Genomic DNA, 26,884 nt, shown 5'->3' on the forward strand with positions numbered 1-26,884 from the left:
GTTATTTAAAACTGGTGTTGTTCGTTATTACCGTTACGTATATTTGACCTTCCACAGTGATCAAAGCTCAGTAATCCACATAATACATCATTATACCCAAAACAAAAATTAACAACAGACCTAACTAACATTGCTATTTTATAAATACAATCAACTAGTGAGAATTACCCTAATAATCAGATTAGTGTCAAATTAAACTTTGTCTTTAACAGAATATATGATTTTTTTGTCAGCATCAAGTATGCTCATTTAGAATTAACTTGACGTATGTTATGATTAAAGATGTTTACAAACCTCTTTTCAAAGGACACTGATAACACCAGTGAAGATTTCAATTCCAAAATGCTATATATCTATTTATGTCGCTGGGGAAAAAAGGTTTTGCTACATGACATAGCGTGTACCACATGAATTGGGAACATGTGCAGTTGGGGTTTTGGGAGTCTTTCTTTTAATGGGTTTTTTGTTGTTACCCTGTTTTGTTTGGGGGGGGGGGGGGGGGGGGGGGAAGAGCATGACCTGACCACCCTAAAAATCACCCATGACAGTACCCCCCCATTTCCTGCACTCACACCTGTGAATCAGTTTTAACACTGCGTTCAATTGGCACAGATTGCATTTTCTAATGGAAACTTCATTTTTATATTGTCAATTAGTATACCTTCACAGCTAACTTTAAAATCTAAAAATTGGCATTTATCATGTTTTGGAATCTTTATTTTCATATTATCACTTAGTATACCTTTACAGCAAACCTTAAAATCTGAACATTGGTGTACATTGCATTTTGGAATTTTAACTCTTTAAGAGTCTTTTATACAAATTAGTAAATACATTAAGCTAAAAGACATTTAGTTTAACTTTTACTCTAATGTTTTACAATTGTACGAGTTACGGTTTAATACCGTTAAAAAAAAGTCAAATATTACAGTGATATACTTCTAAAATAAAATATTACATATTAGGGAGACATGTACAAGAAATATTAGCTTTCTTCAGCATTAAAGGTTAGAATTGTAGATTATGTACATATTTGGTAACTTTTATATACAAATATACATAAAATGAAGACCAGAATGTACACAAAGATCGAGCTCAACACTCCACAAAATTAATTAAAACATAACATGTGTAAGAAATACATTCCTACTAAGGTTATACAAGTGTTTACAACAATTTATTTATCTAAAATTTAAACAATTTTAAAATTATTTTTATAGCTAAATTACTTTTTACAATTTACAATGTTGCCGAATTTTTTTTAATTATCAAAAATATTCAAATAATGGAAACCTTTGTTCTAGCTTTTGCTGACAGCATTCTCATCAATGAGGATTTAATTTATATCAGTTTGGCTGCAAAATCAGCAGTTAACTGCTTTATTCAACCAAACACCAGTCTTTCCTCTTGCTGTAGATACATAACTAACATTAGCAGTCTATTTGTGTGTCACAGTCCAGATTCCACCTACACAAGACATTACTGCACTGTATGAATTACAAAACACCACAGATAAATAAATATACATAACATTTAATACACATACGTGTAATTCAGCAAAGTTGATTTCTTAAAGAACAAAGTAAATGGGTTAATAATTTCTTTGTAAAATACTGTCAACCTGCCGGTACTGCGTCTTACAACATGTCAGATTTGGCAACAAAGTGACTGTTTCTGTGATAATGACTGCTATAGTTCTCTATTCCCTTGAAGAAAACAAAAATTATGATTACCGGTATCTTAAATCATGTTATGTTCAGCCTTAGTTACATTCTCAATTAAAAATGTTAAAAGAGTATCTGACGTCCACATCCATTATGTTTACATATAACCATATCAGTGACTTGTATATATCTAAAATAACAACTGGGAAATAGCTACTTTGAGGTTAACTAGGCAAAAATGTCAAAAAAACACTTAATCCCCAAAAGCAAAAAAACAAGCCAAAAAAAAAAATTATGATCAAAGTTGATCTTTCCTAATTTGATAATTGGTCTCAATTTTACTAGCAAAACAGTCAAATTGTTTAAGCAACCACCTCTGTAAGTCGGGCACATGTTTAGAGAGGCCACATCAATATATTTCATCATACCATCATACTGTATTAAGAATCACCTGTCTTAAGAATCCACATACAATACCACTCCAAACCATATAATATTGTAATACATGTTGCCCTTTAGTAAGCAGTTACCTGTTGTCGACCAAGAATTACCTAGGTCTGGCTGCAATGTATTTGATATTGCAGACAAACCTAGTCAATTCTTGTGGACGCTGTCTTAAGAGGTCACATTTTCCATACCATCTAATATACATTGACCTACATAAAGTAGTCAACTGCCTTTGAAGACCACCTGTTAATGTGTCCTAAGTCCTAAGGTTGTTGCTTAAACACAGATTTGACTGTTGTTTTAATCTGAACAAACTTGATTCTACACAAAAACTAAAAAAAAGAATATGACCGAAAAATCGACATCCAAGTGAAGCTTTTACAAATCCTGCTCCTGAGATTAACACTGTGCATAATACATTTACATTAAACATCAACATGACGACAAACACAAATTGACATTTCACAGACAGCTAAATATCACAAAAAATATACATCTTTGTAGTGTTTTTTACCCATCACTATCTACACAAATAAACAAGATATAACCATTTCTACATTTAGAATTCAAACTTAAATATGAGGATATGATATGCATGTTATAACTCTGTTCTTGAATAAATTGCTCAACAATGTTATATATATATATATATCTAAAATAAAACTTAAAATATAAAGCAACACTTTGTTTCTTAATACATAGTGTGTAACATGCACCTTCTCACCATGCTAAAATTCTGTAGTTGCAGAATGTGGCAAACTTATAAAAAATTTATAGGAGCAGATTATATCAGGCAACCTTCTGCACAATACAATGAAAACAAAATAATAAAAATCTTTATTTATATAAGGTAGCTCAATTAGTACTACACTATCCCCCACCCCAACACACACCCGAGGCCTTTTTAATAACTAATAAAGTAGAGCTCTTTTTTTTCTTTTTCTTATTTTAATAATTATATTTCTGTGACAATATCCTGTTGGGTGTAAAACAGAACATTACCACATGGACCAGTTGTTGTGTACAATAACCTAAAGTTAAAGAAATAAAAATGTATTGTGCACCCACCACCCTTTCCACACGCACAACCGTACCTATGTATTCTTTGGCATGTTCAGGAGACCAAGTGCTTGCAAACAATTTGACTGGTACTGTTGTCTTCTATCACATATTTATTTAACATCAGAGGCAAAATCCAGTCCTCCTAAACATACCTTTGATCTTCCACCTCAAGAGAACAGAATCAAAACATCTGAAACTGTTCAAATGTGTTTGTTCATATTTACTGATTGAACTATGCTATAACATTAATGTCAAAAAATAAATTCCAATATACAATAGCAAAATTGTGAGACAGGGTATTTCACAGCTGATAAATGTGATAATATTTTATCAACACGAATAGTACTAATAACCCATAAGAAAAAATTAAATTCATGATACATCGGTCTTACCCAATGGAATATTTTATTTACGATTCCTAAATAATGCACACACATTTACAAGTTATCTTTAAAAATGTACTTTTATAAAATTATTTAATTTTTTTGTTAATTTTTTAAACGAAGAAAAAGTATCATTGAGTATTAAATATGCTTAGTCATGTCATTGTCAGATACAAAAACTATGGTTGATTAAAAATGAAAAATGACCCAAAACAACCAAAGTTGAATCTAGGTCTGGTGAATATATGGTACCAGTTAAAAGAGAAATGCACTGAATCGAATGTGACAAAACATACCACCTCAGTGCTGGGCATGAATTATTTTCACACTGCATAACTGGTAGCTGCATGATGTTTGCCTTTATCTTTAATTTTTCTTAATAAACAACAGGAATATCAAATTCTTATAATTATTGTTGGTGTTTACAGAAGCAAATATATCTGAAGGTATGAATGTAGTTAATATATATTGGTAACATGTAACCCCGACATCAAAATACACCAGACATGATGTTTTTGCCACTCACCAGACCCAGTTTAGGTGTATTTTGGCCCTAAGAAGTTCTCTATGGTGATAAATTGTAAAACAAAGATATGTGAAAACACAGACTATTAGTAACAAATATCGTAATACACTAGCATGATGATAAAACACCTCAAACATTCATGCAAGGAGACGACCAGAGGTGATGGAAGTGCAGGAATGGAAACATTTAAGAGCCGAGATGACGTGATCACCAAATGAAATGGCCTTGCCTAAGAAGCCACGGTGCAGTATAGGAGACAATAAATTAATTTTTGCCTAGTAGTTTATATTTTGATAAAGGACAAAACAGCAACATTATATTTTTTATTACATTTGTGACGAGTGCTAAAAAGCATCACGCCAAGTTACCATTTCCAAAACAGCCTTAACAATAGACACTGGACTGTCAAACAAAGCAAATACTAAATCATGAAATAAAGAACTAAAGTAAGAACTTCAAAACCTCACAACATAGAAATTTCTGTCTTTAGAAATTAAGTTTGTTTACACAGTTTGATACTTAATTAAACAGTAAAATCACAGAGTTAAATGGCTTTTACTATTCTGGGCCCAGCACTACGATATCGTAAAACCATCATTCTATGGCATGCGACGTCACGTCATAACAGATGGTTTTACGACATCGTAGCACTAAGATAGCTTTAGAAATCTGTACCCAGAAACCGAACTGTAATTTGGGGTTAGTAGCATGGGTGGGTGATGTGAATGAGACAGAAGCTAGTGATAATGTGTTAGTTATTGCACTAAGTTTGACATCAACGGTTCCCAATCACTCGGACTAGTTACACACAAGAGTAATGCCAACAAACACACATGCGATAAACATATTAATATACAGACATGTCTAATAACATACATGCAAAATTATGGTTACGGCATGAAACGACTACCCTATCTCTAAATACTGTAACAGGTTGAACAGTGTGCATACACAAACAAAAGATAGACAGAAAATGGATTGCTCATAATAACTGCTTTTGATCTAAACATGCCCATATGACATTCTAAAAATAGGTAAAAACATAGGTGTAAAACAACAGGATAACTATGATATGTGCTAGACATCATTAATATGTAATAATACATCACTGCATGAAATGATCTAGTTATATGAAAGAGGGGGAAAAAAGGCTATACATAATTCATGCTAAAAATTATCCAAACATGTATACAAAAAATTGGATATCTATATCTATATATATATACTTTCAAAACAACATGGAAAGATAAAAACAATCCATGTATTGGTAAAGACATTTTGAATATGTAAGTATACTAGTATGGTCAAAATTGACATGTTATTATAATTTATTCAAATAGCAACACAATTAGCACTGTGTATAAATCACAACAAAATCTCTGTATAGCTTAAAATAGCAAATGCAAAATTCTGAGACCAATTAGGCTTAAAATAAGTTTGATGTATATTTTTTGTGGTCTCTGTGATCAAAAACACAAAATATTTACCAAATAACTAAAAACTAAGAAAATTGTGTCAAAACAAATTTAGTTCAGTAGTGTTTAGTTAAAACGTTTTAATTTAGTGAACTATAAAAATAATATTTTGATTAATAATTAATTTGGTAATCCACCATTAAATGCATTATGTAAATGTTTTACCATGTAAAACAACCTGAATTACGTATCTGTACAGGATTGAGTCCAAGTAAAGTTTCTTATCAAAACTGTTAGTATAAGAAGCTTGTGTACCTTAGTAAGTAAAAACCGATGTATTTAGGTGTGGTTTTATCTGTGATAATACTAGGACTAATTTAAAAACAATAAAGTAACAAATTACATGTCATAATTTCAACAACAGAATTGTAGTTGTGGGTCATTACAACAACATTTATAATGTGATTTCATACTTGCAAATAGCATATAAATTACAGAGAAAAATAACAAAGTGAGATTTCTTTTCCATGACTGTTTTACCCATTAACAGAATATTTCATTGAAAACATAAAGCAGGTTTCGTATACCATGTTATGTATACATCAATAAAATAATTTGACAACATACTGAGAGCATTATCAAATACACCAATAGAACATTAGAGTCAATAGTTTTGAACCAATGCTAGAGATAAAGCAGTAAAATACTTATTTGATAGTGATTGTATATTGTTTAATAAGGAAAGTTTTACCACTTTTCAGCACGAGCAGCTTTAAATATTTATAACATCATACATTCAAAGTGTTTCAATCTATATACTGAGCATATAGTGGATCCGTTAATTACTGAAAATATCATATCAATGAAACAAACTGTCAACTGTGACATCACCAAAAACAAGTACAATATTAAATAATATCAACATCAGACATCAAACGGTGGGTATGGTTTGTGAAAATAATATTTTTTTGTTTTGTTTTAAGATCACACATATACCATGACCGACAATTGAAATGGTCCCTCCAAGGTCCGGTCATTGCTGTGTTACCTCCCCTTCCATGACAAAAAAAGTTTAATTTTTTTTTTATCTTTAAATTAACATTTTAGTTTTTGTCATCTTTAAATTAAAATACTTCACGGAAATTCATCATCGGAGCTGAGAAGAGTTGTCTTCTCATTGAAGCGGCTCTTGTTGGGGGGCTGCGCCTGCTGCTGACTGCCAGTTGGGGTGCGTCCCTGCGGAGCCCCGTTCTGCTGCTGCGGTCGCCGCTGGTACTGGTCGTGCTGTCCCCCCCAGTTGCCCTCAACGGGTTCATCCTTGGGCGGCTTCGACCCCTGGTACTGGGTGTACTGCTGGTACTGGGGGTGGAAGTTGTGGATGGCGTCCTGCATGATGTCGCGTGGGTTCATCGTCTCCTTCAGGCTGCTCGAGATGCTTTGCAGTGACACAGTACGGCCGTGGGTGCTGGTGGGGCCGGACGCGTACACGCTGTGGGGGAAGGCGAAGCGTAGCGCGACGGCCGCCAGGAACATCTCGGCGCAGATGAAGAAGTTCTGCCAGCCTGCGGACACAGTGCCCACCTCCACCACACGCCGGTTGACATCCACGTGGACCGCACTGATCACTCCGCTCTTCTCGAGAATAGCCAGCACAACACCTGAAACATGGACACAATAGATGTCAGTAAAACACCTGAAACATGGACAGAATGGATGTCAGTACAACACCTGAAACATGGACACAGTGGATATCAGTTCAACGCCTGAAACATGAACACAATAGATATCAGTACAACACCTGAAATATGGACACAGTGGATACAACACCTGAAACATGAACACAATGGATATCTGTACAACACCTGAAACATGGACAGTGGATATCAGTACAACACCTAAACAGACACAGTGGATATCAGCACAACACCTGAAACATGAACACAATGAATATCTGTATAACACCTGAAACTTGGACACAGTGGATATCAGCACAACACTTGAAAAATGGACACAATGGATATCAGTACAACAGCTGAAACATGGACACAGTGGATATCAGTACAACACCTGAAACATGGACAGTGATTGAGAATAATGGCTGTAAATACTGGACATTTGAAAATAAATTTGTTTAAGTCAATGCAACTTTGATTTTGTTGTAAAATTTTAAGCAGCATTAACTGCCTTAAAAAAAAACCCACAAAAAAAAACCCACATGAAAATAAATACTTATCCTTTCAAATGTGAACATTATTTTAAGATTTATAAAACTCTAAGTGAAAATATGTGAGTAGAAGTTAAAAATTAATCCAATAGTTACAAGGTTAATCAATGATTAATTACTCATTTTTTTTACTCTAAATACAAAATTTACTACTATACCTTGCCAAAATGACAAGAAGATCACCGATTTGACAATGCAAAACTTGAGAACAGGGTCGTATGGGCTGAGGAGTTCTTTGGTTGCCGAGTAGAAGAGAACAAGTCCATAGAGTGCCAGAGTGATGGAGATGTTGTAGATTATTGTGATGTACAGGTAGCCTCCAGCAGGTCTGAAATGTAAAACGGTATGTTGTAGATTATTGTGATGTTCAGGTAGCCTCCAGCAGGTCTGAAATGTAAAACGGTATGTTGTAGATTATTGTGATGTTCAGGTAGCCTCCAGCAGGTCTGAAATGTAAAACGGTATGTTGTAGATTATTGTGATGTTCAGGTAGCCTCCAGCAGGTCTGAAATGTAAAACGGTATGTTGTAGATTATTGTGATCTACAGACAGCCTCCAGCAGGTCTGAAATGTAAAACGGTATGTTGTAGATTATTGTGATGTTCAGGTAGCCTCCAGCAGGTCTGAAATGTAAAACGGTATGTTGTAGATTATTGTGATGTTCAGGTAGCCTCCAGCAGGTCTGAAATGTAAAACGGTATGTTGTAGATTATTGTGATCTACAGACAGCCTCCAGCAGGTCTGAAATGTAAAACGGTATGTTGTAGATTATTGTGATGTTCAGGTAGCCTCCAGCAGGTCTGAAATGTAAAACGGTATGTTGTAGATTATTGTGATGTTCAGGTAGCCTCCAGCAGGTCTGAAATGTAAAACGGTATGTTGTAGATTATTGTGATGTTCAGGTAGCCTCCAGCAGGTCTGAAATGTAAAACGGTATGTTGTAGATTATTGTGATCTACAGACAGCCTCCAGCAGGTCTGAAATGTAAAACGGTATGTTGTAGATTATTGTGATGTTCAGGTAGCCTCCAGCAGGTCTGAAATGTAAAACGGTATGTTGTAGATTATTGTGATGTTCAGGTAGCCTCCAGCAGGTCTGAAATGTAAAACGGTATGTTGTAGATTATTGTGATGTACAGGTAGCCTCCAGCAGGAAATCGGTGAATTATTGTGATGTACAGGTAGCCTCCAGCAGGTCTGAAATGTAAAACGGTATGTTGTAGATTATTGTGATGTACAGGTAGCCTCCAGCAGGTCTGAAATGTAAAATAATACAAGGGTTGAAACTGGCAGACATTAGGTCTGGCAAGCTACAAATTCTACTGACCAGAATAAAATATGATTGACTACAACAAGTGAGTGAATATAAATGTAAAATGATTGCTGGTCTGACGGAACAGCAGGCAAACACATATCAGTTTCTAATAAACGGAGATCAGTTTGTAGGATGTGTATGTATGCATGCAGGATAAAAGCAATAAAAAAAATATGGCATAGACCATATTTTTAATGGTTTTTCTGCTTTTATTTTTTTAATTCGGGAACACTTTTCATTTTCTTTTATGTCAAACAAACTGACCAAACCCTTACCCAACCTCCTACCCTCCCAAAAAAATAAAATAATAATAACATCAATACCATTTGTGAAGGTTGGGACGTGGTATAGAAACAAATTTCTCCCATCCCTAGCCATGCAAGACAGACCCATTCCATGATGTCATCAAGCCTCGTCCCAGGTCGAAATTTCCACCACCTCTGGTGTACTTTTTCTATATGATGGAAGACTATTAATACTTAATGCAAACTTTCTTTAAAATACATTACATCATTTTTACATGTGTGCTTACTCCAGACAACATGACATTTAGTAGTGACATGGTCAAAGGTTAAGTAATCACAAAATCATTCAATAACATGGTACCTTACATGAAAGAGTGACATTTTCTAAGTAAGAAGATATTAAAAATATTGTTCTCATGTGACTGCTGGGGTAATATGTTTTAAAATATTTGTTATAAATTTATATGACATAAAATAATAGTGTTCCAATAAACAATTGCTAAAGATTTGTAATTTTAGTACTTACGAGAAGTTTCCATCCTTGTAATGACCAAATCCCTGTAGCACCAAGGTGATAGCGGCCATTACTGGTTTGATGATACAGAACTGCAGAGTGGCCTGGAAGAAACAAATAAGTTAAAATTTGTTTTGTTTAACAACACCACTAAAGCACATTGATTAATTAATCATTATTTATTGGATATCAAACATTTGGTAATTCTACCACGTAGTCATCAGAGGAAACCGGCAATATTTTTTCTAATGCCGTAAAGGATCTTTTATATGTACTTTCCCACAGACAGGAAAGCCATACCACGGCCTATGAACAGTTGTGATGCACTGGTTGGAACGAGAAAAACCCTGATCCACTGAAGAAACAAAATAACAAACATATATTTTTGACAGCCAGTTTGATGATGTATTTACTAGGCTAATATATACATATGTTTGAAACTGCACAAAGAGATACCATTGATATCACATAATGATACCCACATATTTTGGAAAATTATTTAAAGTCATCTAAATGGCTGCCCCATGTTGATGACCAAGAGGTCATGACCAAACAGCTCACTGAAATTAACACTACTGATTCTCTATCTACTATCTTTGGCATATAAGTTAACTCTGCAAGCACAAGCACAGTAAATATATTTTAGATGAAACAGAGGATATGAAAGAAACAGAATACTACACAAGTAGCCATTAGATACCATTTTTCTTAAAACATATCTAACTCACTTTCATTCACTAAAATTAAAAAAAAAAGCAAACACTTAAAATAAATGGTATTTAACAGTCATTTATGTTGCATTCTCTCACCCCCACCCCCAGCTCCCTCTTCCTGAAACCTGTTTATTTCATCTAGAGTGAAGTTAATTTCTTTATATAGGTGATAATGGGAAAGTGCTTTAATCAGCCCTTTTCCTTTCACTGATGTATGGCAAGTTATCACCACACTGATTGATCTCTTTCAACTGTGGAGGACATGTGTATTTTTCAGAAATCAATTTACCCTGTCATTCACAAACAGCTGTAACTGAAAGGGTGTGAACAGGCTTAATGATCTGAGCCAAAGGAATAACCACTTGTGGGGTATCAACTGGCAGACTGCAAACCATTAGCTCAGACAGAGGTTAGACAGCTGAAGTGTGTGTCCAGAAAAGCGTGCTTGTACCATAATTGGATATAAGCACGGAAATTGAGTTTAAAAACCTAATGGTGGTCAGAGGCATGAATAATTCAAATACACTTAGGTCTGGGTTTTTTCAACTAACAATGATTAACTAAGGACAATGACACAATTAATTCTGGGTTACGTCTTCACATTTTGTAGACAAAAATAAACTAAATAACAGGTTATACAAGCTAACGATTCAAAATACTGCATAACTTTTACAAACACTGAAAATAAGCTTTTAAAGTAATATACATTTCTGACAATCAATGATTAAAAATAAGTAAAAAATAAAAAAATTAAAACAAACAAAACAAAAAAGACAAAAAACAGGCATGTGTACAATTATACAAAAAATGTCTTGTCTCCTAAGTTCAAGGGCTACACTCTGTAACAAATAAGTAAATTGTCATGAAACTTAAACTTGATCTGTAACAGTACATGATAAAACTATACACAAAATTTCAGCTCAATATCTTGAGGCATTGTGAAAAACAAAGTCTGGTAAACTACGTGTGGAACAGATGGACACAAACAGACAGACAGACAGATGGAGACAAAACCTATACATGGACCGATATAGGACTAATTATGTGATGTACTGTGTTTGAATTCTTCCTACTGCCGTGGTCTATGTGCCTTCTGTCTAACAAACAACATCTTGTCTGTTAACCTAAGTCAACCCACTGCTGAGTTGCTAATGAGTTCCCAGACTCCCTGGACATCTTCCTGGTCAAATATATAGTGTACTTAATCAAGCTGATGTATTTTGTTTGATCTGAGCGAGAGAAAACTAAGTAAACCAGTTCAAAACAACTTAATAATGTGTTATTTGATGTTATTTGAAGTTGCAGTTACTATATTATGCTTGGTCATAACAAGTGAAATTTAATTATCTCTTGTCCATCTATATTCGGATATTTTTGCAAAATTTAGTCGAGGCGAAAATATAAGCTCTTGCATCTTGGCCAGTTTTAATCAGTATTATTCATAATAAAATATTAATTTAAATCAATTACTGCCTAGTTGGTAATTATCACCTATCCATAATATTTCAGGCTGTTTAACTGAGAAAACCCCCCACAACAAAACATTCCTATGCCCTAATATTAGACCAAAAACAGAGAACTGTAATACATAGCAGCATGGAATATGTCTTTCTTTTCTGAGGGTGGGTGGGAATGCAGCCCAGTGATAAATGTTGATCGGTATAAGATCGATCCCTAGCTATTTCTTGTTCCAGCCAGTGCACCACAACTGTTATATTAAAGGCTGTGGTATGTACTATCCTTTCTGTGGGATGGTGCATATAAAAGATCCCTTGCTACTAATGGAAAAATGTATCAGGTTTCCTCTCTAAGACTATAATTTAGAAGTACCAAACATTTAACATCCAATAACTGTAATTTTAGTTCAAAACAACATTTGTAGCAAGACATTAATTCTTCTTTAATAATTGTCTTATTTCATCTCACAAGGATCAAACAAACCAAAATTGAGCATTTATCCTTTATTAGAGACTATTAGGCTATTTTTGTATCTATGTTCAAGGGCCATAAATGTCGAAAATGGGTAAATCCTAATGAAAGTCAGATTTAATCTTTAACTATACACAAAATTCCACCTCAATATCTTGAGACATTGAAAAAAAAGACCTATATATGGGAAAGGCAGACAGACCGAGACACAACCTATAATCCACATCAGTTGGACTGGCCTGGGACTAATATCCTAACCAGTTCACTGATAGTAACTAATCCTACAATCTAATGAGCTTCAGAAGCAAGCTCGGTCACCAAGTTACATTCCACCATGGTAATCAAACACGGGGAAAAAAAAAGAAAAAAAGGCTTGTTATTGAGATCAATCCTTAAAACCTCTCTACCTCCAGGGCCCAATTTCACAAAACATCGTAAGCCTAGTTTTGCACGTAAACATAACTCTCGTAACCACAATTCTCATTACTATTATAGTACAACAAATATAGTTAAAAGTACACATATTTCATTGTCCTTTGTCCTTAAAATGCTCTGTCTTCTGTAATGGTGTAATTCTCTGCATAAAACAGATGCCAAACACATGTAAATGTATGCCTGGTATAACTAGTAGTCGCAGACATAAACTTAAATGTTTTGTGAAATAGGCCCCAGGGCTTTAGACTGCACCAAAGATGTGAGGATAAAGGGTGTGCCCAAATTAAGTACAATCAAGACAGGCTCAAAACATTTCATCTCAAAATCAATGAAATGTTAAGTTGTAATTAGATCAAAATAATTTGAAATGCATTTCAGAATATGTACAACTCTTTATCAGCCATTATTAAACATTAATGCACTGAAACATCCTTGCTGTGCCCAGAACAGACAAAAAGCCTGCAGTGCCCAAATTAACAAGGTCTAAAGCCCTGACCTCACGGGACTGCTTTACATAGCTAAGTTCTGACTAATAGTTACGTAGATGAAGCGTCACATACCTGTTTACAGAATCTGAGAAAGCCAATGGTGTACTGACGTCCAGACAGACAGCATGTACACCAGAACCAACCAGCGCTGAAAATAAATAATAAATATCATACAATCTAAACCATAAAATAAAATAATCAGCCACTTACTGTATACATATGGTCACATGGCACAAGAAAAATTTAACAAAAACAGTAACAATGAATATACAAACCCTGCAATTTCCCATGGCAATCGGCAATGCCGTGGAGATTGCCCTGGAGTTTTTCATTTTCCACAGCACTTTTTTTGCTGTGGACTATATTTGATTTTTTTTCCACTGCTTGTTTTTTTTGCTGTGGACGTTTTTTTCAAATGCAGGGTTAAAATAACATTTAAAAAAACAAAAAATTCATTGCCCCAAAATCATTTATGTATGTCAGGATTGGGGTCCGAATCATTACTGGATAATATTCTATTATATTATAAAATATTAATAGCACTTAGCATACAAGTTCAAAAATAAAAATTATATTACCCGTCAGCTGAATTATATTGATATGGTTTAGTTTACAACATATTAATTAATCTTTCTGACACTTGTCTATCAAGCAAACAACTTTTACAAGCAGTGTTGTTTTTACATTATAGAAGATTCTACAGGGTGTCCAAACAATAGGAACAGGTACATAAAACACACATACTTGATTGGCTTGCCACGGATTTCAGACATAATCGCTCCTTCTCCACCCAGATACTCATAGCACAAACTGAGAAAACTGTATATCACAAACGCTGCAAAAACAAAATTGTGGAAATATATATTTGTTTTATGAATTATTTATACTAATGAGATACTGTTGTGATGTAATTATCAAAATAGGCATATATTTTAAACTAGGTCAAGATTAGTTACTGAAACTGTTAATCATAGCAAATTTCTGTGAAGAAATAAGGTGGAAGACCAGAAAATCAGGAAAATATTGTTCATATTATATATATTTAAGAACTATAAACTTTACCATTAGACATCATTCTAGAACTGTATCCAGTAGGGGCCTAATTCACTAAACTCTTGCAACTTTGTGATCTCTCAGTGCAATGCTAAAAAATTTGCAAAGAGGATGCTTTGTTGTCTAGCAGAGCCTAAGATACCTTTGTGAATTAGGCCCCTGGACAGCAAATGACCCCATCCCTCAAACAATAAGAAATAAAATGTCCTTACTACTGTACCCTGTTCTCCTTTAACACCCTTCTCCTCATTATTTTAGGCTAGCTAAAACACTGCTTTCCTGCACTACTATATATAAAAAGCTCTAATATGACAAACATTAAGAAGTATGTACCCTCATAGCAATCTCTGACACTGTCGAAGTAGATGTAGTAGTTGTTGCTGTTGAAGAACATGAGACTGATGAAGGAGTCGAAGGAGTAGATGGGAACTATGAAGAGAACCCGTACAATCCACCGCTGCTCATTGGGACACGTGTAGTAGCGCAGGTGCAAGTAGATCTGCAAAACAAAAAACAAACACACTTTTACTGTACTGTGCACACTATATTCAGTGGGTTTCTTCCAACAATCACTGCAGGGGCAGGGTGTAACCCAGTGGTAAAGCGATCACCTGATGCTAGGTTGGTCTGGGATCCATCCCTGTCAGTGGGCCCATTGAGCTATTTTTCACTCTAGCCAATGCACCACGATTAGTATTTCAAAGGTTGTGATATGTGCAATCCTGTCCTGCAATCTTGCCAGAATATGTGTTGAAAAGCAAATTTAATAGCTGTATCCCCCAACCCAAATTGTTGGTATCTCCAACACCTAGGCAATGTTGGTCAGAGCAAATGCTGATATATTTGTGAAACATTAATTTTACTGTACATAACTGTTTTCAGTTGTTTGTGTTAACACAAGTGCTCAATAAATAGAATTACATGTTAAATGCGACACATTTTAATGTATGTATATTGACATCTCAATACATTGTTTAATTAGTAGCCATGTATATGCTATTTAATCTTGTTTGTGTCAATGGACTTGCTACCTACATACAGGACAGCACATACCATAAACGACATACAAGTTACAATCTCAATTGTGCATTCTACCAATTAACTTAGTTGCTATATGCCATGTGTACAGTGAAAACCCTCAAAACCGAACCCTTGGTGAACTGGAATTTGGTCAAACCACATGTTTTTAACAGTCCCTTTTTAGATACAAAAGAGAACCTCTCTAAACTTGATACACCTTAAAGCAGAACCTTTTACTTGGTAACATGCAATCCCTGCAAATACCCATGGCAATTGGCAATGCTGTGGAGATTGCCATGAAGATTGCCGTGGAGATGGATTTTTCAATTCTCTTTTGCACTGGTTTTTGTTTGTTGTGTGTAATATATTCAATTTTTTCCCCTATGGCATATGTTTTTGCCATGGACATTTTTTTAATTGCAGGGGTGTTCAATTTAGAGGTTTTTCACCATGCATCCTGCTCTACTTGATGATGATATTAGGTTTCCTGAAATATACCGCAGCAGGAAGAAATAACACACACACACACACACGAGGGAATACTGACATATATAATCTCCTACAACAGGTGCTTGTTTAGCTGCTGATGATGATGGTGATACAAAAATCAATACTTCTTTAAGACAAATAATTGTCTTTCTCAATTTGCCATGAACGACAAGTGTATCAGATCTATTTTAAGACTTGATCCATACCTGTGATATAATGCCATTGTTTTAGCTGCAGATTATATTTTTATTTGTCAAGAATTTACAGCTGTGAACTAATGCAATTTGAATGTTTTCTGTGCTTAGGTCAGGAATTTGAACCTATAATTGACAGAACTACTTGTACATGGTAAACAGCACTTTAGCCCACTCAAAAGTGGATATCATGACAAATAATTAACTCGCCCCTAATCATCTGTGTTATTATCATGTGCCACAGGGTAAACTGATGTCCACAGCAATCAAATTTACTAGTAGGTCATTGATATAGGGCCTGAACCTAAGAATTTGTTACCTATAACAACAATTTTAAAATGCTTTTGCCAGAGGCAAAATGCTCACCTACCAAAATTTACCAGTAACTTTAAAAAAATATATATATATATAAACAGAATTTTTTTTATTGTCCCATCAACTGATATCAATAAATATTATTCGACAAAAACAGCCATGGCTAAACAAAAAGTTTGTTTTGTTTACCGACACCACTAGAGCACATTGATTTATTAATCTATTAAACTATTGGATTTCAAACATTTGGTAATTCTGACATATAATCTTAGAGAAAACCCACGACATTTTGTTTTTCATTCAGGTGAGGTCAGGTCAGAGTGTTTAACGTGCACATTCAGAACAAGCTGTTGTAGCGCACACCTGTCCAGGACAGGAAAGTTTTTTTTCATTTGTAGCGAGATCTTTTATATGCACCATCCCACAGACAGGATAGCACATACCACAGCCTTTGGTATACCAGTGGTCGTGCACTGACTTGAACTAAAACTAGCCCAAAACGGGATCAATCGTAGAGCGACCGTGCATCAGGAGAGCTCTTTACCACTGGGCTACATCTCGCACCTCAAGCCATGGCTAAGTCCCTGATCAAAGTCCAGGATTTAGCTCAGTCGGTTGAGTACTTGTTTCATGTGCTTGCATCGCAGGATCAAACCACCTCGGTGGATCCATTCAACTGATTTTTTTCTCTCATTCCAACCAGTGCATCACAACTGCTCAAAGGCCGCAGTATGTGCTTTCCTGTCTGTGGGAAAGTGCATATAAAAGATCCCTTTCTGCATTAGGAAAAACGTAGCTGGTTTCCTCTGAGGACTACGAGTCAAATGTTTGACATCCAATAGCCAATGACTATTTAATCAGTGTATTCTAGTGGTGTCACTAAACAAAACTTCATATCTCAACCACAGCAACTGCCATCGCTGCCATCGCTGTCATCGAGCCCTGTTGATACAGTGGTAAATAGTATGTCTCTCTGAGATGTGATAGGTTCAAGGATAAATCTCCTTCGGCAGACCTGTTTGGTCCCCACTCCATCCCACCCTTTTTCCTTTTTAAAACTACACCTGATTATTAGATTAAAAAAACAAAAACACCTCTGCTACACAGACTACTTTTACTAAAAAAACCAGCAGAAAGAAATCTTTTATCAAAGAACATTCTGTTTTCAGTTTTGATTTTAGTATTTAACATTTAGAACCAAGTAGCATCTAACTCTCTGAAACTTGCATACTGAATAATGATGTAATACTGAATAAAATGTTAAGGCCATGGCAAGTACCGTCCTGTCAATGGGATGGTGCATATAAACAATATTTTGCAGCTAATGGAAAAGACTAGCCCATAGAGTGGCAGCAGCAGATTTCCTCTCTAATTATCTTTGTAGTCCTTAATCATATAACCATAATTAAAATGTGTTGAATGTGTCATTAAATAAAGCATTTCTTCTTTCTGGGTGGGTTTTTTTTTTTTAATAGAATGACCTTCATACCTTTGAGGTACCAGCCATAATGCACTGTTTGGGGTAGGACAAAACCCTGAGTCCACCATTGAAAGGAATTGATCCACCTCTAAGTTACATCCTGCCCATTCTGCCAGTACTCAATGACTGGTATATTATTGGCTGTGATACACAATGCCCTGTTGGGCCTCAGTGGTGTCATGGTGAAGCCATCGTACATAAGGCTGGTAGGTACTGGGTTCACAACCCAGTGCAGGCTCTCACCCAGATTGAGTTCTAACGACTCAATGGGTAGGTGTAAGACCACTACATTCTCTCTCGCACTAACCACTAACCCACTGTCCTGGACAGACAACCCAGGTAGGTGAAGTGTGTGTCCATGACAGCATGCTTGAACCTTAATTAAATATAAGCAAGATTTTTGGGGGTAAATTCCCTGTTGACATTTAAATATATATTTAAAAAATTGTACCACTAATTTATACAAGTCATATACACATGGAAGCAGTTCCAATAATTTATATGTTGATAAACACGAGTTCCACCATTTCAGCCAATTAGGGGATAACCCTACTGTGTTTTCCTGTTTGCCGATGTACATCAGTGAGTTTAGTGTTGCAAATTAATTTTTATTGGTGACGCATCAGCCATAAGATCGATAAAAGCTGTAACCATTCCAATCCATCATACATGTCACCGACATATACAGTACTTTGTTGATAAACAACGGGCGGGTGTAGCCCTGTGGAACAGTGTTCGCTCGATGTGCGTTTGGTGTGGGATCAATCCCCGTCGGTGGAACCATTGGGCTATTTCTCGTTCCAGCCAGTGCACCACGACTGGTATATCAAAGGCCATGGTATGTACTACCCTGTCTGTGGGATGGTACATATAAAAGATCCCTTGCTGCTAATCGGAAAGAGTAGCCCATGAAGTGGTGACAGCAGGTTTCCTCTCTCAATATTTGTGTGGTCCTTAACCTATAAGTCTGATGCCATATAACTGTAAATAAAATGTGTTGTGTGCGTCATTAAATAAAACATGTCTTTTTTTCTTGTTGATAAACAAATGTACATGTATGTATGCAAAACTCATAGTCATACTTACACATGATAATGTGTTTTGACTTGAACATTTCAGGCCAGTAAAACAGGTTTTACCATGTCACATTTTAATAGAGAATCAGATTTGTTGTGACAAATGTGTTGAATTAGAATATATGCTTTATGGTATGGGTCTGTCTGTGGAAAACTGCATATAAATCATCACTTGTTGCTAATTTGCAAGAGTAGGCTATTTAACAGCAGAGAATTTGGAAATCTAATAGCAGGAATGAAATTAATAAATATGTGGTAGGGTGTTGTTAAACATCCCACCATTCTGGTCATTGTGTGCATCATGGTATTGGCCTGTTTGTGGGGAAGTATTAGCCTCAGTGGTGTCATGGTTAAGTCATCATATATAAGGCTGGTAGGTACAGGGTTCGCAGCCCGGTACCAGCTCTCACACAGATCGAGTTTTAACTACTCATTGGGTAGGTGAGACCAATACACCTTCTATTCTCTCACTAACCACTAATAACTAACCCACTGTCCTGGACAGACAGCCCAGATAGCTGAGGTGTGTGCCCAGGACAGCGTGCTTGAACCGTAATTGGATATAAGCACGAAAATAAATTGAAATAATAACGTGGAAAAGTGTAGTCTGTAGAGAAATGTTACTTTGCTGCTATATGATATATGACAGGTGTTTTTGTTTTTTTCACTTTTTGTTGGGGTTTTCTTGGGGTGTACCCTAAGTGCATACATGACATGTTATAGTTACTGACCATACACTCTGTAATTTCTTTCTCTATTATGTAGCTCAGTCTTATCTTTAAAATTCAAAAATAATGCCCCATGGAGAACAAGACTGAATATTTCCATTGCTTACTTGGATGACTGACCAAACAGCCGACTGACCAGCCAACAAACCGACCGACCAATAAAATAAGATATGAAGTTTAAGCTATTTTCATAAACCCAAACTTATTTATATTGATCATAAAGTTTGGATATTAAAAGAAATATATTTTTGGCTTTACATGGTTAAAGCAGGATTCTAACAATCGATTAGCAAAGTTATAACCCAATTTCTGCAACTGCTCACTTCCTGCATTTTAGCATATATCTCAAGAATACAATTTTTAAATGACCATCTGGTTTTATCTCACACTAACGTGACCTTAATATCAAAGGTTTCTGCACTTCTATGGGTGTAAATGCAGTCAAATTCATTACAGATTGTGAAGTGAAAAACTCAAACATTAAGACACTAATGAATAGAAGCCAAATTGTGGGAGCCCGATTTTCAAAGCCAATAGCAGCTGTAAAATGTGGTACCCATACAGTGTTGGTTAGACCATTTCTACTTTCATTAACATCAGTTCAGTCATTTTTAACAAGAAATCCATGCTGCCCATCTCAAGTAATCAGAACAAATTTATAGTCAGATGGCAAGCAAAGTCAAAATTTGTGTGGCCTCTTAAGAATACTAGGGGTGAGACGTAACCTAGTGGCAAAGCGCTTGCTTGATGTGCAGTCGGTCTGAGATCGATATCCGTTGGTGGACCATTTGGTTTATTTTTCTCATTCCAGCCAGTGCACCATGACTGGTATATCAAAGGCTGTGGTATGTGTTATCCTGCCTGTGGGGTGGTGCATATAAAAGATCCCTTGCTACTAATGGAAAATATATCATGTTTCCTCTCTAAGACTATCTGTCAAAATTATCAAATGTTTGACATCCAACAGCCGATGATAAATAAAGCAATGTGTTCTAGTGGTGTCATTAAACAAAACAAACTAACTTTTCTGACAGAAAATAATTTGAGGGTATGTAATAAAAACAAAATAGATCATAAGTGCCCCTATTAAATCATATGCTTATGGATTTGAAATTATTTGAACATGAACACTGCATTTCAGTACTTTGACAAATTTTTAACAGCAGTTCTCCTACTATATAATCTTTGTAAAAATTACAAAAACATTAATTAATTTCCAAGATTTATGGGTATGTAATGTTTCCCTTTGTACACTCTGACAGAAACCCTGGTGCCATAAAATATTCTGGCTAATTTCCTTGCAGCAGAAGTACTGGGTCCCGATTATTTGTTAGGGTTAGGGTTCGGGTTAGTCTTAGACTTAGAATAAATATTCTAGAGTACCTTATATTCTTGCATATAATGTATGACTGAACATATGTTCAGGTAGATTCTACTGACATGTACTATGATGCATACACAGGCCATAGGATTTCAAATTTCATGGGAAACACTTTTTCAGTTCCGTGCCTTGTGATCATGGGAACCGATCGGAAATTGTTTTTAGGTTCCATGGAATAGTCGTACTCTATATAATAATCATGGGAAACAAAATTTCGGTTCTGTGATTTTACCGACACGGAACCGGAAACGATCGTTACCGTAAAATCTGAAGGCCTGTAAGTACTGGTTGTTACACACTCACTAGTTTTAATGGCCCCAAATTTGGAACATTAGAGGGAAAGGCCATTTGGTCAAGACCAGGTGAGATTTTTTTAAGCGTATTACGGCCAGAAAGCAGAACATCAAAGCAAACTTAAAAAAAACATCTTAATATAACACAACAGCACACACTCAAAATAAATAATAAAACAATTTTTAGGAGTCGTATTCGAGTATGATGACCAGTTAGTATAATGCAAAATAAGGCACGGTCAATTTGGCAACCCATTTAATTTTGAGGGCATTGAGGCATGTAACTAGGGTAATTTGCTGCATCGCCAATGTTAAAATCGAGCCCTTCACTACATTTACTTTTTTTTATCAATAACCCACTGTTCTAGACACAGTTCAGATCGCTAAGATGTGAGCCCAGGACAGCATGCTTGAACCCCCATTGCATATAACACAAGTTAAATGTGCTGTATAATTAACTGAGAATAAGGCCCACATGTTTCTCTCATTTGTCTGATATTAATATATGGCGAGTGGTCTTTTTTCACTTGCCATTATCGATTGACAAAATTCTATTTATTTTGTGTCATAGACACACATGTAGCAAAGTTATAAAAAATAAAGACTTGGATCCTAATAACAGATAAAACATGCTCCAGTATCTAGCTTCTTGACAGCTCGGGTTATATGTTAAAGAAAACGTAGAAGAAGAAGAAATATATCAAAATATCAAATTGATCTGCAGTCACTATCTGCAGGATAGAATGAAGGAAAACAACGTCTATATATTTTTATTTTTATTTTTTGATCATGCTGTTTTATATGTGGCATGTGTTGCAAATAGAATGTCCTTATGATACTTTAATTTTCATTCCAAAATAGTACACTGGCTTGGGCAATTTGTCAAGATATATCAACTGATGTCATGATGAGATAATCATAAGATCAGGCAGTAACTAATGGCAATAATGACATATATCAGTGACAAGTATTACATATGTATAGCTAATCAGGTACACTTATTATGATATCACAGGCGATCGTTAAGGTAGTATTTGCATTGTATAATCCAGCAATAACCAGCTTCTTATGGAATAAAGCTGTAAACATATCCAATTATGTGACCATGTTGCCGAGTGAATTTTCAGGAATATTTAGTATAACAACACATTTTTATTTATGGTTATATACATGGAACATGTGGTTAAGGACAACAGAGATCAAGAGAGAGAAAACATGCTGCCAACATGCTATGGGCTATTCTTTTTTAACTAGCAGCAAGGCATCTTTAATATGAACTATTTCTCAGACAGGACAGTACATACCACTGCTTTTATTACATCAACTGTTGAGCACTGGCTGGAACGAGAAATAGCCCAATGGGCCCACTGACGGGGATTGATCCTAGATCCATCACATATCAGGCTAGTGCTTTACCACTAGGCTACATCTGACCCCTCTTCCAGAGTGATAACTTTAAGCACAGGTATCTAGACCAGTAACATTCTCAGGGTGTTGGAGAAATACAGGGTGGGTAGGGATCAGCAAACTCCAAAATTCATTCAAACAGAGAATACAACATACTTGGACAAGATGACTTTTCATTTCTTTGGGTTTCACGTATGGCATCTTACGGGCATCTACTTGACAGGGTAGGACTTTCTAATAATCTTTCTTATGCTCATACATATCCAAAATAGGAAAGCAATAAGTGTTTCTGCACTCGCCTTTTATCACCAGGGGCAGGATTTAACTCAGTTGATTGAGGCTGAGCTGTATGCGTCATAGGATCAAACCACCGCAGTGGCTTAATTCTCTGATTGGACTTTTCCCCAACCCAACCAGTGCCCCACGACTGGTAAATTAAAAGTCATGGCATGTGCTGTCCTGCCTGTGGGAAAGTACATATAAAAACATCCCTTGCTTCTAATGAAAAAATGTAGCAGGTTTCCTCTAAGATTACCAAATGTTTGACATCCAATAGCCAATGATTAATAAATCAATGTTTTCTTTTTAACTTCACATTTCATCATTTTGCTTTAGAAGTGTTGAATGTTTATTTTTCATGTGTGTAGAACTACTCTCCTTATTTGAAAGTTCTCACATGGAATTATTATCACATACATCCAAATGAAGAGACCTATTTTATATACTTTCTTGTGTTTTGTACCAATTCTGTTTCAAACAAAATCAAATATGTATATATTAATAATTTGCTCATCTGATCTTACAAAAGGATGGGTACAGAATATGAAACACTTGACTGGCTGGAAACCACTTCTATAAAACTCTAAATGGTCAGTTTTTGATAAACAAGTGTGCACCAACAGACCGATTTAAGTCTTTAGAAAAACTAGATGGGTCTGTCGGTCTTTACCAGCTGTGACTTGACTGGCTGGGTCAGACAGTTTTTAATAAAGAGCTGTTAAACAACTAGGTGAATTAGTCTGATGAACATCTTCAAAACATGGCATCGGGAAAGTTAAGTTTGTTTTGTTTTATGATACCACTAGAGCACATTGGTTTATTAATCATCAGCTGTTGGATGTCAAACATTTGGTAATTCTGACATATAGTCTTAGAGAGGAAAACCCACTACATTTTTCTATTAGTAGCCAGGAATCTTTCATAAGCACAATCCCACAGACAGGATAGCACATACAATGGCCTTTGATATACCACTTGTGATACACTAACTGGAGTGAAAAATAACCCAATGACCCAATGATGGGGATCGATCTTAGACCAACCACACATCAGGCGAGTGCTTTATCACTGGACTACGTCCCACCCCAACATGAAGAACACACTACCTTTGATATAGCAAATTTGAAGTAACAATAATTCCTTCAATAAACAAGTTAATTGGTTGGGTTGGGACTAAAATGAACTGACAAACTGAAGCTACGTGTAAACCAGCTGTTCGGCAGTTACCAGAACTAACAGCAATATTGCCTTTCAAACACATCACTTGGCTTTGATAAGCCAGCTGTTGAATACTACTGACAAAGAAACAACGTCTTCCAGTCAGGATTGATCCCATAACCTCTACGGCAATGTGTTATGGGCATCATAATAGACGACGGACATAAAAGTGGAATCTAGCAGCGCTACACCTTATAACAACCGTATTGATTTTATAGTCTCAGCTGCCGTCTCTTTGAGCGGGACTCGCTTCAAGACTTCTTTACACTGGTTACTCTGTCGTCAGCAAATGGCTACAATGATAGTCTGCACAAAACCAGAATAATCACTTTTGTTGCACTCTGACATGTATTACTAAAAGCAGATATTTCGAGGGCTGCACAGATTACTGTTTGGTTGTCGAGCCATCTGATTGGTATGTCACGTTTTGAACAGCAGCCGGCGGGCCTAGTCTTGGTGTCCATATGGAAGTAATTGCCAGAACACGCTTCCAGCATACGTGTATCGACATGACATGCTTAGCAAGAAAACTAGGACAAAATTCAAGCCACACAAACACAGCACTAACCAGCTGAGCCACTCTTAAGTAATAAAGATAAATTGTAATTTTATTTCTGAATTAAAAATAAACAGATTCCAACTTTTTATATGTAAGCAGAATAATATAAAAGGAAATCAGTGGCTATTAGTATTAGGTGTTCTATTTACTAATTTATGACATTTTGTATACAGAATGATAGAATGAATCTGTTGCCACCACATACATGTAGATTATACTTGGTAAAACACAGGTAAAACAAACATTTCAGTTGGGAATGAAGGTGTAGTTCTGTTTTATTAAAGGTTTTTTTTTTTTTTTTTTTTTTTTTTTTACAACTATACATTTCCCTTGTAATAATGCAAAACAAAAGCAAAGATAAGATATAATATACCATTTACCAGGTATCCTGAAGGTTCCAATTTTATTTCAAAATTCCAGATTATTTATTCAAAACAGGGGGCTATGTTAATTACCTTAATTTAATTAATATGTAATGTAATCTGTAAATTATAGTCCGCTGTAAAGTTAAAATATGCAATACAATTCACTGGCTGTCAGCTTTTTGTGATAAGCCTGACACAGAGTTTGTTAATTAGAAACAAAGTTCAACAAATATGGTTGCCCAATGCTTTACACTTGTGTCTCTTCATGTCAGGCTAGTAAGAATTGCTAAGCTACTATCCCACAGACTAATGCTTAAAGAAACAGACCCTTGTTTTTAAACACTAAGGCATATTTTCCACCTAGACCCTAGTTTCAACTCATAAAAATGGACACTAAGTTTGGTTAATTTACAAACCTGTAACAAATTTAGATGCAACAGAGTGAAACAAGAGTCTGTGACGTTGAAAATAAGACTAAAACCATTACTTCTGAGATGCACATGCATTTTTAAATATACTCTTCAAAAGAAGAAACGCAAAACCACATTGTCGTAACATTTGGAGAATTGATTTAATTATTGAACGGTGAGTCCGATAATTACCAAATGTTGCAGGATTGTTCACAATTCACTCTAGTCCATTGTGAGTAAGTGATAGGACACACCACCAAGGTCAAGGTCAAGGTCATCTGGAGTCAATACCAGGTGTGGCCTCCGCGAATGTTGACAACTGCCTGGCACTGCCTGGCACCGCCTGCCCATTGAAGCAACCAGAGTACGGATGACGTCCCGGGGGATGGTGGCCCACTCGGCCTGCAAGGCTGCTGCCAGCTCGGGCAGGGTCTGGGGCTGTGGTTGTCGCTGTCGGAGGCATCGGTCCAACTCGTCCCATAGATGCTCAATTGGGTTCAAATCCGGTGATATCGATGGCCAAGGAAGGACATTAATGTTGTTGTTCTGTAGGAAAGCCGTTGTGAGACGTGCTGTGTGAGGCCTGGCGTTGTCATGTTGGAACACTGCGTTGGCGTTGGCCATAACTGGAACGATATCTGGTCAATGTAGCCCTGTGCATTCAGGTTGCCCTGCACGTGGACCAGGTCAGTTCTGCCAGTGTGTGAGATGGCTGCCCACACCATGACACTACCCCCGCCGAATCTATCCACTTCCTGCACGCAGTTTGCCGCATAACGTTCACCACGACGCCTATACACGCGACATCTTCCATCATGACGTCGGAGCAGAAATCGGGACTCGTCACTGAACCACACCTGTCTCCATCGCAGTTGAGGCCATTGTCGATGAATCTGACACCACTGCAGTCGGAGTCGACGGTGTTGTGGTGTTAAGATGACACCTCGAACTGGACGTCTGGCACGAATTCCTACCTCACGTAGGCGGTTCCGTACGGTCTGGTCGGATATCCTGCGCAAACCTGGTATTGCTGCGGCTGTGGAGGTGGCAGTAGTCAATCGTTCCCGAAGGTGGCGTACCCGGATGTAGCGGTCCTGCCCGGGGGTAGTGACCCGTGGTCGACCGGATCTAGGGAGGTCACGTGTTGATCCATGTTGCTGGTAACGGTCCCACAGTCTGGAGATGGTGCTTGGGGACACATGGAATGCCCTGGCAATGGCCGTTCTGGATTCGCCTGCGTCTAGTCGGCCGATGGCAT

General features: G+C 36.4%; 1 protein-coding gene across 1 annotated transcript in view; it reads right to left on the bottom strand.

Moving 5' to 3' along the window:
• Positions 1 to 498: 498 nt before the first annotated feature.
• LOC121378293 (transmembrane protein 184B-like) overlaps positions 499 to 26,884 on the bottom strand; it is a 45,363-nt gene continuing 18,977 nt past the window's right edge. The window contains exons 3-8 of the mRNA XM_041506396.1: positions 14,746 to 14,911; positions 14,104 to 14,194; positions 13,432 to 13,507; positions 9,807 to 9,898; positions 7,880 to 8,049; positions 499 to 7,155 (exon numbers count right to left, since the gene is read on the bottom strand). Coding sequence (XP_041362330.1) covers positions 6,632 to 7,155; positions 7,880 to 8,049; positions 9,807 to 9,898; positions 13,432 to 13,507; positions 14,104 to 14,194; positions 14,746 to 14,911 — 1,119 coding nt within the window. The 3' untranslated portion in view covers positions 499 to 6,631. The remainder of the gene's footprint in view (positions 7,156 to 7,879; positions 8,050 to 9,806; positions 9,899 to 13,431; positions 13,508 to 14,103; positions 14,195 to 14,745; positions 14,912 to 26,884) is intronic.

This window comes from Gigantopelta aegis, chromosome 8 (assembly GCF_016097555.1).
Source record: "Gigantopelta aegis isolate Gae_Host chromosome 8, Gae_host_genome, whole genome shotgun sequence".
Lineage (NCBI taxonomy): Eukaryota > Metazoa > Mollusca > Gastropoda > Neomphalida > Peltospiridae > Gigantopelta > Gigantopelta aegis.